The sequence below is a fragment of the Palaemon carinicauda genome, chromosome 2 (genome assembly GCF_036898095.1).
Source record: "Palaemon carinicauda isolate YSFRI2023 chromosome 2, ASM3689809v2, whole genome shotgun sequence".
NCBI classification, from domain to species: domain Eukaryota; kingdom Metazoa; phylum Arthropoda; class Malacostraca; order Decapoda; family Palaemonidae; genus Palaemon; species Palaemon carinicauda.
In genome coordinates this window covers 6,227,656-6,240,155 of record NC_090726.1, presented here as the reverse complement: position 1 = coordinate 6,240,155, position 12,500 = coordinate 6,227,656, and the positions used below count along the sequence as shown (strand labels likewise).

Genomic DNA, 12,500 nt, shown 5'->3' with positions numbered 1-12,500 from the left:
TGTTTGTTACCACAAAGATAAATCCTTAAAGGATGAGGTAAACTCCCCACATCCAAAGTATGCACAGAAACATGCAAATATGTGAACCTACCAAATGATGTTATAAAGTTTTTGTTAAAATGCAAAAGTCATTTCAGATTTTATTTTCACTTCACCAATTTACATAATTTGTATTTTACTTTTCTCGGCGAGTTCGGTAAGTTCCTGTTAAAACTAGCAACTGAAAATACAGTCTAATAGAGGAAAAGAATAATAAATAGAACAAAAATGTAAAGACACAAAACTGAATAAAAAAGATTTACGTGTAATAAAGGTGAGAAAAGGAATGAAGAAACAAATGAGACCGAGCTTAGAATATAGGCAAATGAAAATCACTATAAAAAAAAAACAATATATGTGAAGCCATTCACAAGGAAAGCAGAAGATTTTCAAATAAGAAATATGAAAACTCATAAAACAAATGTAAAATAGATAACACATGAATGGAATGAGGTTAGATACAGAGGTTCAAGCCTTCATCATTGGATAAAGTATGGTCTCAGTTGGAAGGATCGAGTGGTTGGACAATGGAAGATAAATGGAAAAGGAAAACTTTTTTTAAAAGGAAATATCCTTTGATGCTGAGGTACAAGTATGCATCATTGGATAAAGTAGAGACTGAGTTAGGTGGATCGAGTGGCTGGACTAAGGAAAATAGTAAGAAAAATTAACTTTTTTTTTTTTTTTTTAGAAAGAAATATCCTTGGATGCAGAGGTACAAGCCTGCATCATTGGATAAAGTATAGACTCATTTGAAAAGGATCGAGTGGTTGCACTAAGGAAGATAAGAGAAAAAGGAACTTTTTTTTTATTTTGAGAAGTAAATATCCTTAGATGCAGAGGTACAAGCCTGCATCATTGGATAAAGTATGGCCTCAGTTGGGAGGATCGATTGTTTGGACTATGGAAGATGAAGAGAAAAAGGAACTTTTTTTTTTTTTTTTTTTTTTTTTTTAGAAGGAAATATCCTTGGATGCAGAGGTACAAGCCTGCATCATTGGATAAAGTACGGACTAAGTTGAGAAGATCGATTGTTTGGACTATGGGAGATGAAAAGAAAAGGGAACTTTTTTTTTTTTTTTTTTGAAGAAGGAAATATCCTTGGATGCAGAGGAACAAGCCTGCATCATTGGATAAAGTACAGTCTCAGTTGGGAGGATCGAGTGGTTTGACTATGGAAGATGGAGAAAAAAGGAACTTTTTTTCTTAGTATGAAATATACTTTGATATAGAAATACAAGCCTTCATCATTGGATAAAGTACGGAGAATCATGTGGTTTGATTATGTAAGGATATTTCCTTCTCATAATTTTTTTTTTCTTTTTAATCCAACCACTCGATCCTCCCATCTGAGACCGTACTTTATCCAGTGTTTCAAGGCTCGTACCTCAGCATCCAAGGATATTTTCTTCTAAAAATAAAATTTTCCTTTTTCTTTCCATCTTCCTTAGTCCAACCACTCGATTTTCCCAAGTGAGACCGTCCTTTATCCAATGATGCAGGATTGTATCTCTGCATCCAAGGATATTTCCTTCTCAAAAAAAAAAAAATTCCTTTTTCTTTTCTTTTTCCATAGTCCAACCACTCGATTCTCCCAAGTGAGACCGTCCTTTATCCAATGATGCAGGATTGTATCTCTGCATCCAAGGATATTTCCTTCTCAAAAAAAAAAAAATTCCTTTTTCTTTTCTTTTTCCATAGTCCAACCACTCGATTCTCCCAAGTGAGACCGTCCTTTATCCAATGATGCAGGATTGTATCTCTGCATCCAAGGATATTTCCTTCTCAAAAAAAAAAAAAATTCCTTTTTCTTTTCTTTTTCCATAGTCCAACCACTCGATTCTCCCAAGTGAGACCGTCCTTTATCCAATGATGCAGGATTGTATCTCTGCATCCAAGGATATTTCCTTCTCAAAAAAAAAAAAAAAAAAAATTCCTTTTTCTTTTCTTTTTCCATAGTCCAACCACTCGATTTCTCCCAAGTGAGACCGTCCTTTATCCAATGATCCAGACTTGTACCTCTACATCTAAGGATATTTCCTTCTCAAAAAAAAAAGTTCCCTTTTCACTATATCTTCCATAGTCCAACCACTCGATTCTCCCAAGTGAGACCGTCCTTTATCCAATGATGCAGGATTGTATCTCTGCATCTAAGGATATTTCCTTCTGAAAAAAAAGGTTCCCTTTTCTCTTTATTTATTGCTGCTGCTGTTTCTCCTCTTCCTCTTGTTGCAGATCCTTCTTTTTTCTGGATTTTATAGTTTTATATTTTGGGGGGATTTTATATGTATTCTTTATTTTATAGATTTTATATCTTCTGTAGATTCTATAGTTTTTTATATATTGGATTTCTTTAATTTTTTGCTGCTTCTCCTTTTCCTCCTCCTCTTGTTACAGATGCTTCTTGTCTATCTTCTGGATTTTATATTTTTTTTTTTGGGGGGGGGGGATTTTACTGTTTTTTTTTATTTTTTTAGGATTGTATAGTTTTTATTTGTTTATGTATTTATTTTTTTCTGCTGCTGCTTCTCCTCCTCTTCTTGTTGCCCTTGCGTCATTTTTGGGGTTAATAGTTTTTTATATTTTTTCGATTATACAGATTTTATATTTTTATGTAGATCTTATAGTCTTTCATTTTTTTATTGCTGCTGTTGCTTTTCCTCTCGTTTTGGTGCTGTTGCTTCTTATTTTTTTGGAACATATAGTTTAATTTTTTGGATTTTATTGGTTTTATATTTTGGAGGGATTAAATTTTTTTTTAATGGGGGGGGGGGGGGTTATTAATATTCTGTTGTTGCTACTTCACATCCTGCTTATCCTCCTCCTGTTGCTGCTGCTACTTCTTTTTTTCTTTTTTAGGATTTTGTAGTTTTTATATTTTTGGGGGGGATTTATTGGTTTTTATATTTTTTTTACTTTATTTCTTTTTATTTACTTTTTTTTTCCGCTGCTGCTGCTGCTTCTTCTCCTCATTTCGTTGGTGCTGCTCCTTTTTTGGATTTTGTAGTTTTTATATTTTTTTGCATTTTATAGGTTTCATATTTTTATTTGTAGATTTTATAGTTTTTCCTTTTTTAATATTTTGGATTTTTCAACTTTAGGCTGCCGCTGCCTCTCCCCCTGCTTCTCCTCCTCCTCTTGTTGATGCTGTTTTTTTTTTTTTTTTTTTTTTGGATTTTGTAGTTTTTATTTATTTATTTATTTTTTTTTTTTGGGGGGGGAGGATTTTTTCAATCATTTTAGCGCTGCTGCTTCTACTCCTCCTCCTCCTCTTGTTGCTGCTGCTTTTTTTTTTGGGGGGGGGGGCGGTTTTTATCTTTTATTCTGCTGTTGCTTCTCCTCAAAGGATTCAGCTTGTTCCACCAGCCTGACTTCTTTGGTTCCCATATAAGGACCTGACTGCGTACTAGAAGAATCTTGCTTCCTCCCCTCTGCATAACCAGTCTTCTAGATTATTCCATCAGAACCACCCGAGGGTTAGTATCCAAAAGAATAGATCTAGATATCTGACCGTTTGTTCACCTGACGAAGCCCTTGTACGACTACACCAGGGAACATAGCATACTAGAAAAAGACAAGGTTTTCCCCTTTGTAGAGCAAGTCCTCTAGATTATCCCACGTCATTCAAGCAGGGTAGTTGAGCCAAGCATCCCTTAAGCACTTCTCGATATTTCCTCTTAAAAAAAATCCCCTTTCTCTCCATCTTTCATAGTCCATCCACTTGATCATTCCAACTAAGGCAATTCTTTACCCAATGATGTAGAGCTTGTACCATCTGCATCAAAGGATATTTCTTCCTAACTAAAATGTCCCTTTCCGCTCCTCTCATAGTCTGTCTACTTGATCCTTCTAATGGCTCTTACATAAAAACTTGTTTACTTACAAATCTAAACTAAAACTAATACTTTCCTCAAAACTCTACTGAAACTTATTCTAATAATATTTTCCCCATGGATTTTTTTTTTATCTTTTTTTATGTTTTTAATTTTTTTGTATCCTTAATGATTTTATAATATTTTGGGGCTTTTATATTTTTAATTCTTTTTTTTTTTTTGGATTTTTTTGTTTTTATATATATTTTTTTTTTTGAGATTTTCTGCGTTTTATTTACATACAAAAAATTTGCCCAACGCGTCGAACATATCGTCAAACACTGTTCCCTTTTGCCTTCGAGGATGTTGGTCCCTCTGTCCTGGCTGTTGCCTTGAGCGTGGTGGTTGAACCTCTGCATCGTATACCTTTCTGATTTGATCATCTGTCAGAACAGTTATAGCATCAACCAATTCTTTAAACTTCTCCTCGAATGCCTCCTGTATGAATTTGGGTTTGTCCCCGTGTCTGTCCGGATGAAACTTCATGTACAAGCCTTTGAAGGCTTTTAAAATTTCTGCCCTCGTGGCCGTCTGACCCACACCCAAAACCTCATAAAGGCTTTGGCTTTCCCATTTCTTCATTAGCGCTTTAGCATCTTCTATGGATTTCAAACATTCCTCAGATTCCTTTACCGTTATCGCTGTTTCGAAGTCATTCATGGCAGCGTCGAAAAGGCCAAGTTTGAGAAGGTGCTTCCCTCGTAGCATGTAGGCTCTGCATCCTTGAAGACCTTTCTCAATAGCTTGGCAACAGTCCAATATGATATCCGTGTCAAGAGGGTTTCCGGAGTCTGCGTTCGCTTCAGCTCGAAGGAGATGCAGAAGAGCATTTTCAGTTTTTAGAATTTCCTGTATATTTTCTTGTTCCTTTATCTTAAGATCTTTTTGGACGCAGTCATTTTCCAGTTTTTCTATTTTCTCATTATGGATTTTCTTAGTTTCCTTGATTATTTGCTTTTTCACTTTCGTATTAAGAATTTCCTGTTTCTTCTCCTGTTCCTTCATCTGAAGGTCCTTTTCCAGTTTTTCTATTTTCTCATTATAGATTTTCTTAAATGTTTCCATTTCCGTTTCAAGAATTTCCTGTTTCTTCATCTGAAGGTCCTTTTCCAGTTTTTCTATTTTCTCATTATAGATTTTCTTAAATGTTTCCATTTCCGTTTCAAGAATTTCCTGTTTCTTCTCCTGTTCCTTCATCTGAAGGTCCTTTTCCAGTTTTTCTATTTTCTCATTATAGATTTTCTTAAATGTTTCCATTTCCGTTTCAAGAATTTCCTGTTTCTTCTCCTGTTCCTTCATCTGAAGGTCCTTTTCCAGTTTTTCTATTTTCTCATTATAGATTTTCTTAAATGTTTCCATTTCCGTTTCAAGAATTTCCTGTTTCTTCTCCTGTTCCTTCATCTGAAGGTCCTTTTCCAGTTTTTCTATTTTCTCATTATAGATTTTCTTAAATGTTTCCATTTCCGTTTCAAGAATTTCCGGTTTCTTCTCCTGTTTCTTCATCTGAAGGTCCTTTTCCAGTTTTTCTATTTTCTCATTATAGATTTTCTTAAATGTTTCAATTTCCGTTTCAAGAATTTCCTGTTTCTTCATCTGAAGGTCCTTTTCCAGTTTTTCTATTTTCTCATTATAGATTTTCTTAAATGTTTCCATTTCCTCCATTTCCGTTTCAAGAATTTCCTGTTTCTTCTCCTGTTCCTTCATCTGGAGACCTTTTTGGAAGCAGTCGTTTTGCAGTTTTTCTATTTTCTCATGAATTTTCTTAATTTCTCTCATTTCCATGTTTAGAATTTCCTGTTCCTTCATCTGAAGATCTTTTTCAGCGCAGCCAATTTTCAGCTTTTGATACTCAGTGTCTTTCTAAGCTTTGAGTTTTTCTTTTGTCTCTTTCTCTGTACGCATTTCTTCTATTACTCTTCTCAATTCATTTAGCTGTCCTTCTTTAGCCCTCCTTCTCATAGCAAATAATATTCCACCGAATATAGCGCCAGCAGCAGACAAACAGATGTAAATGGGCTTGTTACCATGAGAAAGGATTTCCTCCCCCGCTCCGATGTCGAATTCGGGGAGAAGTTTGCCAACGAACCATCTTGATTTCAACTGGTCGTTGAATCTCAAAGCTTCTGCCTCCATTTGCCGCAATCCAAGTTCACACCCACGTAGTTCCTCTCGGGCTTTCCAATAGGCCCCAATCCAAGGACAGTGCTGCAGCCACCCACCGAGGAAGCCATCCTGACAGGCGACTGCACGAGTCTCCAAAACGCGGTGCCTCTGGGAGAAGCCACGAAAACCATTGAAGACCAAGGACTCCTGGAGAGTTCGCAGCTGTCCCTGAAGATTTAACGTCATATTCTCGCATGCAGCGTTCCGTTCTTGAATAACTAAAGCTGCATTTTGAGGCAAGTTGTATTTTCCTTTAACAAATTGTCCGATAATATTCACACACACACACCGAATGCTGGTTTAATCATAGTAGCCATAACTATCCAGAGGTTCGTATCAGCATTGGTTTGAAAAAAAATGAAAGAGAGTCTTAAAAGGATTCTGAAGACTTTTCGGTCTCTTGGAGACATTTTTGGAGTCCCCGACTCCAACGGGTCTCCGGGAAATTTTTCCCTCCTCTCCAGACGGAAGACGGTGTCAACTTAAGAAATAGTAACAATAATAATAATAATAATAATTATAATATATATATATATATATATATATATATATATATATATATATATATATATATATATATATATATATTTCAGACCCGAACACTGCACAATGGGACGGCATAATTATTTTAATTACGCATAGATATTATAAAAGAAAACGGAGACACGTTCCCGACTCCAGCCACACCTGGACTAACGCCTGAATTTTCAACTGACCCTCGGCCAGGTACTTCTAGTTACGTCACTGCGCAAAAGACCTAATTACTGGTTAGCTGTTGAGTAGACCTTGTATTCTCTCGATCTTGCCCATAGTCATGTCAGGGGTTTGGCCATTTTCATCACTACGCTGGCCAGTGCAGATTGGTGATGGTGGGAGACTTTAGCCTCATCTCTCACAGCAAACAACTTAGTAAGGAGGCCCATGACTAGTACAGCTTTGTATATCATGGTGATGCACAAACCCTTGCCCCACATTAAACTATCCCAAGTTTTATTGAAATCTGTATTATATTTAGAAATTTTTTTTTGTGTCCAGTATCTACCTTCCACTAACGCTGAAAGAGAGAGAGAGAGAGAGAGAGAGAGAGAGAGAGAGAGAGAGAGAGAGAGAGAGAGAGAGAGAGAGAGAGAGAGAGAGAGAGAGAGAGAGAGAGGCTTATTTTAATGATTAACCTTTTTCTCATTGGAAAAATCAAGGTAAAACTTTGAAACTACGCCGACTTCGAGGTGAAAAATTACATCAGTCCTTTAACCAGATAATCAAACGAGGAAAAGAAATAGGAATCCTCTACGTAACATTTTTTTTTACTTCAAGTTACACTTTTGGAGCTTCGCGACAAAAAAAAAAAAAAAAAGGAAAAAGGGAAAATATTTGTTCTTTGAGGAAAAGTCGAAGGTAAAATGAAAAGTGTTCCTGTGAACGCCATCCACTTAGTTTAATGCAATAGAATCTCTCTCTCTCTCTCTCTCTCTCTCTCTCTCTCTCTCTCTCTCTCTCTCTCTCTCATCAACAATGTTTTCTAGTGTTTCTTTTATCAATGTTAAATTTGACAGCTACTTAACAATCGTTTGATATAAAACAATTTCTACTTTCGCTAGTTATAGCAATGAGTATACAGAGTTAGATAAAATTTGGTTAGGACACTTAATGAACGTTTAATTAGATAAACTAGGCTTAGTTTAACTAATGGTAAGGCGGGTTTGCACGGCCGAACAGCTCGCCGAGCCCTGTTGTTGAACCTACTTGTAGAACGGCTAGAAAAGCTTTCAGACAGTACATCGAACCTCAGTGTGCCTCGTGCTAAAACAACGTCAACATGTCTCTCGACCAGGACGATTTGATAGCCATTGCTTTAGCAGTGGCACTAAGAAGAAAAAAAAAATCAAAGTGGACGAAGGATTGGCCACTAAAAAGAGAGAAATTTTCACCCACCAACTTGCTTGTTGCTTTAAAATTAGAGCCAGATGACTGGCGCAATTATTTGCGTATGGATGAAGACACGTACATTGATCTACTGTATCGTGTCAGCCCTTTCATTAATTAGGAAGATACAACTATGAGAAAGGCCATAACTCCACATGAAAGACTGAGTGTCCGCTATTCCTTTGTTTCTGGCTACTTTATTGGAATAGTCTTTTGATTTAACTTTCCATAAAGCTGGATGAGCCCGATATGCATGTATGAAATCAACTACGACTTCCTTCTCATTCTTGCTTTCATTGATGGCAGCCATTATTCATTTCTTTGGTGATGCTTCCTCTAGCAGGTTTGAATAACAACTGAGGTTTGATGCTCGACACACGTTCACACCGTTCGTCAAACAATGTAGCTCCGCCCACAAAAGTCAAGATGAGCTTGACTTTCATCGAGCCGTTCGACGAGTGCGCTCGACAACCAAATAGCCCGTTTACACGCTCGAACATCAATTCAAACACAGGGTTGTCGAACCAGGCTCGACGAGCTGGTCGCCCGTGTAAACCCCGCTTTAGGTTGCTTTGGGTTGTGGTAGCCTATTGGACAGTGGTTTGAGACCCAATGAAACTCGATAGGTTCAAATAGTGTGTCCAACCTCACTATCCTTATGAACCAACCATTTCCTGGTCCTCCCTGGTCCTAGCTTGATGGAGAGGGGTCTTGGGTACTGATTATATGTATAAATGGTTAGTCTGTAGGACATTGTCCTGTCCCATGCCTCTGCCATTCATGAGTGATCTTTCAACCGTTTAACCATAAGATGCTCTTTAGCTATGGTAGGCAGCTCTTCTAGGAGGAGGACACTCTAGAATCAAACCATTGTTCTCTGGCCTTGGATAGTGCCATAGCCTCTGTACCATCGTCTTTCACTGTCTTGGGGTAGAGTTCTTTAGCTTGAGAGTACACTCGGGCACACTATTCTATCTTTGTTCTCTTCCTCTAGTATTTTTTACAGTTTTTATAGTTTATATATGAAAGATTTATTTGAATGTTTTTACAGTTTTTAAAATATTTTATTTTAATTATTAATTACATCGCTTTTAGTTTCCTTATTTCCTTTCCTCACTGTGTTATTTTACCTGTTGGAGCCCTGGGGCAATAGCATCCTGCTTTTCCAACTAGGGTTGTAGCTTAGCATATGATAATAATAATAATAATAATAATAATATTAATAATAATAATAATGATATAATGATAATGATGATAATAATGATATAATTATATAATGATATAATGATAATGATAATAATAATAATAATAATAATAATAATAATAATAAATTGTATGGTTTATCTTCATACTAAATTTACTGGTCTTTCGACTGGTTGAGGCAACGAAGGCTCAAGTCAAGTTTGATAAAGGTAATTTGATAAGATGGGGTTAGGTATTTTGATATGTTTCCTTGAAATGTAAACTCACATTTCTTTTATCTCGGTCCCAGTACATGAGTGTTAGTGCTGTTCATTCACTTTTTCCTTTGATATTTATATATATATATATATATATATATATATATATATATATATATATATATATATATATATATATATATTCTGAACCTTAAGGATTTTGGGAAATATTCCCTTTTAAAGAATGGCAAATTCAAGTCAAGAACGCCACAGAGACTCCCATCAAATTTCGACAGCATTGAAAAAGCATTCATTGATCAAAAGATAAAGGATATTCGTTAGATTATTTTATGTATATTGTTTACCATTGTGTTGTGGTTGTATTTTCTAAGTACTATTTTATTTACCTAAATGGAAAAAAAAAAGTTAAAAATTCTATCTTAAATTGTTCATCCCCGTATATAAATTGTATCAGTCAAATATTTCTACCTTTGTGTTTTTACTGAATATAATTAGTAGTAGAAATGCCATGCTTTTAAATGCCGCCGTTTTAAACAATGACATTTGATGAAAATACTTGTGGGCAGTTTTATTTATTTGATTTGTTATAAAACCATTAAATTTCCAAATAGTCTTACAGGAAACGAGGAATGGATAAATTGTAAATGTGCGCATTTAAAGTACACACAATATACCGTATAAGAAATAATTAATTTGAATCGATAACTTTCCGGAATTCCTGCAGATTAATATTGAAAGGACATCTCTAATTCGAGACTCAGTTTTATATATATATATATATATATATATATATATATATATATATATATATATACATATATATATATATATATATATATATATATATATATATATATATATATATATCATTATTACTAGCTAAGCTACACCCCTAATTGGATAATGAAGATGCTATAACCCCAAGGGCTCCATCTGGGAAAAATGTAGCCCAGTGAGGAAAGGAAACAAGGAAATAAATGAACTACAAGAGAATTAAGGAAATATTGAATTAAAATATTTTAAGACCAGTAAGAACATGAAACATCTTTCTTACATTAACTATAAAAACTTGAAAAAAAAACAAGAGGAAGAGAAATAAGATAGAATAGTGTGCCTGAGAGTACCCTCAAGGAAGGGAACTCTACCCCAAGACAGTGGAAAGCCATGTATGTTACAGAGGCTTTGGCACCACCCAAGACTAGAGAACAGTGGTTTGATTTTGAAGTTTCTTCTAGAAGAGCTGCTTACCAAAGCTAAAGAGTCTCTTATACCCTCACCAAACGAAAATGCAGTATTTAATCTCTAGAGCGAAGAAGAAATGTTTGGTAATCTCATTTTTGTCAGGTGTAGGAGGACAGAGGCGAATTTGGAAAGTATAGGCCAGGCTATTCGTTGTATGTGTAGGCAAAGGAAAAATGAGCCGTAACCACAGAGAGGGATCCAATATATTTATTTTATTGTTGTTACTATACTTAAAATATTTTATTTTTCTTTATTTCCTTTCCTCACTGGGCTATTTTCCCTGTTGGGGCCCCTGGGCTTATAGCATCCTGCTTTTCCAACTAGGATTGTAGCTTAGCATTTAATAATAATAATAATAATAATAATAATAATAATAATAATAATAATATAGTAATTTCTGGCAAGTCAAAGGGCCCAACAGGGCGCCAACAGATGTTTGCATTAAAATATAAGAATATAAATATATCCCACAATAGAGATGGGGTGATAGAAAATGCTGAGGATCTCTATAGAATGGTATACAATAGTGATATAAGAAATAACTTCACCCATAGAAATAATGAAACACATGAGCTGGTACCAAACGTAACAGTAGGTGAAGCGAAGAAAGCACTAAAAGGCATGAAAAGAGGCGGAGAAGGCTGAACTCTACACCAAATGTCTGCAAGAATGCAGTTTGGGAAAAGTTTATCATTATACTAATAAAAAAAAAGGAGACTCAAAACACCTGAAATATTATCGCTCAATAAGTTCACTCTACGTAATATATAGAATATTTACAAAGATCATGTTAGCCTGAATAGAAAGACAGGTAGGCTTTAAACAACCTATAGAACAAGCAGAATATAGAAGTGGGTATTCAACTACTGGCCTTATCTATGTAATCAACCAACTATTGGAAAAATCAACAGAGTATGACAAACCACTATGTATGACATTTATAGACTATGACAATTAGCTTTTAATTCTTGAAAACATCAGCAGTTATGAAAGCCCTTCAAAATAAAGGAATAGAAGAATCTTATGTAGGAACACTTGAAAATATGTGTATACGAAGTACAGCAATCCTAAAACTACATAAAGATAGTGAGAAAATTCGGATTGAGAAAGGAGTTAGACAGGGAAACCCCATCAGTCCTAGATTATTCACAGCATGCCCAGAAGATTTTTTATGAATATAGATTGGGAAAATGTAGGAATTAACGTTAAAGGGGGGAATGCCATAACAACTTAAGATTTGAAGATGACATAGTTGTGTTTAATGAATCATGGGAGGGATTACAAAAGAAGATAGGAGATTTGAATAGAGAAACAAGAAATGTAGGATTGAAAATGAATATTAGTAAAACTAAGATAATGTTCAATGAAAATGCAGAGATATAAGAGTTAATGACAAACCTCTAGAGATTCTTAGTGAATATACGTACTTTGGACAGACAGTGAATGTTTCCCCAGGAGACCGAAATCAAAAGAAGGATAAGAAGGATAAGCATGGTATGGAAAGCATTTGGTAATCAAAATGAGATTATAGAACGTAAAATGCCACTTCTCTAAAAAGAAAAATATTAAATGGGATGGTCCTGCCAGTATTAACTTGTGCAGCAGAAACTTGGAGCCTTATTAAAGCCGTATAACATAAGCTAGTTACAACTGAAAGAGCTATGTAAAGAACAATGATGGGAATAACACTAAGAGACAGATAAAGAGCAACGTTGATACGAAAACAAATTACAGTAAAGGATATTCTAACGTCATGTAAGAAAAAGAAATGGACATGGACAGGATACATAATGAGAATGACAGATAATAGATGGACATTAAGAATAACAGAATGCGTCCC

General features: G+C 35.2%; 2 protein-coding genes across 4 annotated transcripts in view; one reads left to right on the top strand and one right to left on the bottom strand.

Annotated features, from left to right (window-relative positions):
• Window positions 1-12,500, top strand: part of LOC137623143 (rabphilin-3A-like) — a 984,642-nt gene that overhangs the window by 273,745 nt on the left and 698,397 nt on the right. The window lies entirely within an intron of this gene.
• Window positions 4,143-5,573, bottom strand: LOC137614851 (chromosome partition protein Smc-like). Its single transcript, XM_068344512.1, has one exon. The coding sequence runs from the start codon at window positions 5,571-5,573 to the stop codon at window positions 4,143-4,145; it is 1,431 nt and encodes a 476-aa protein (XP_068200613.1).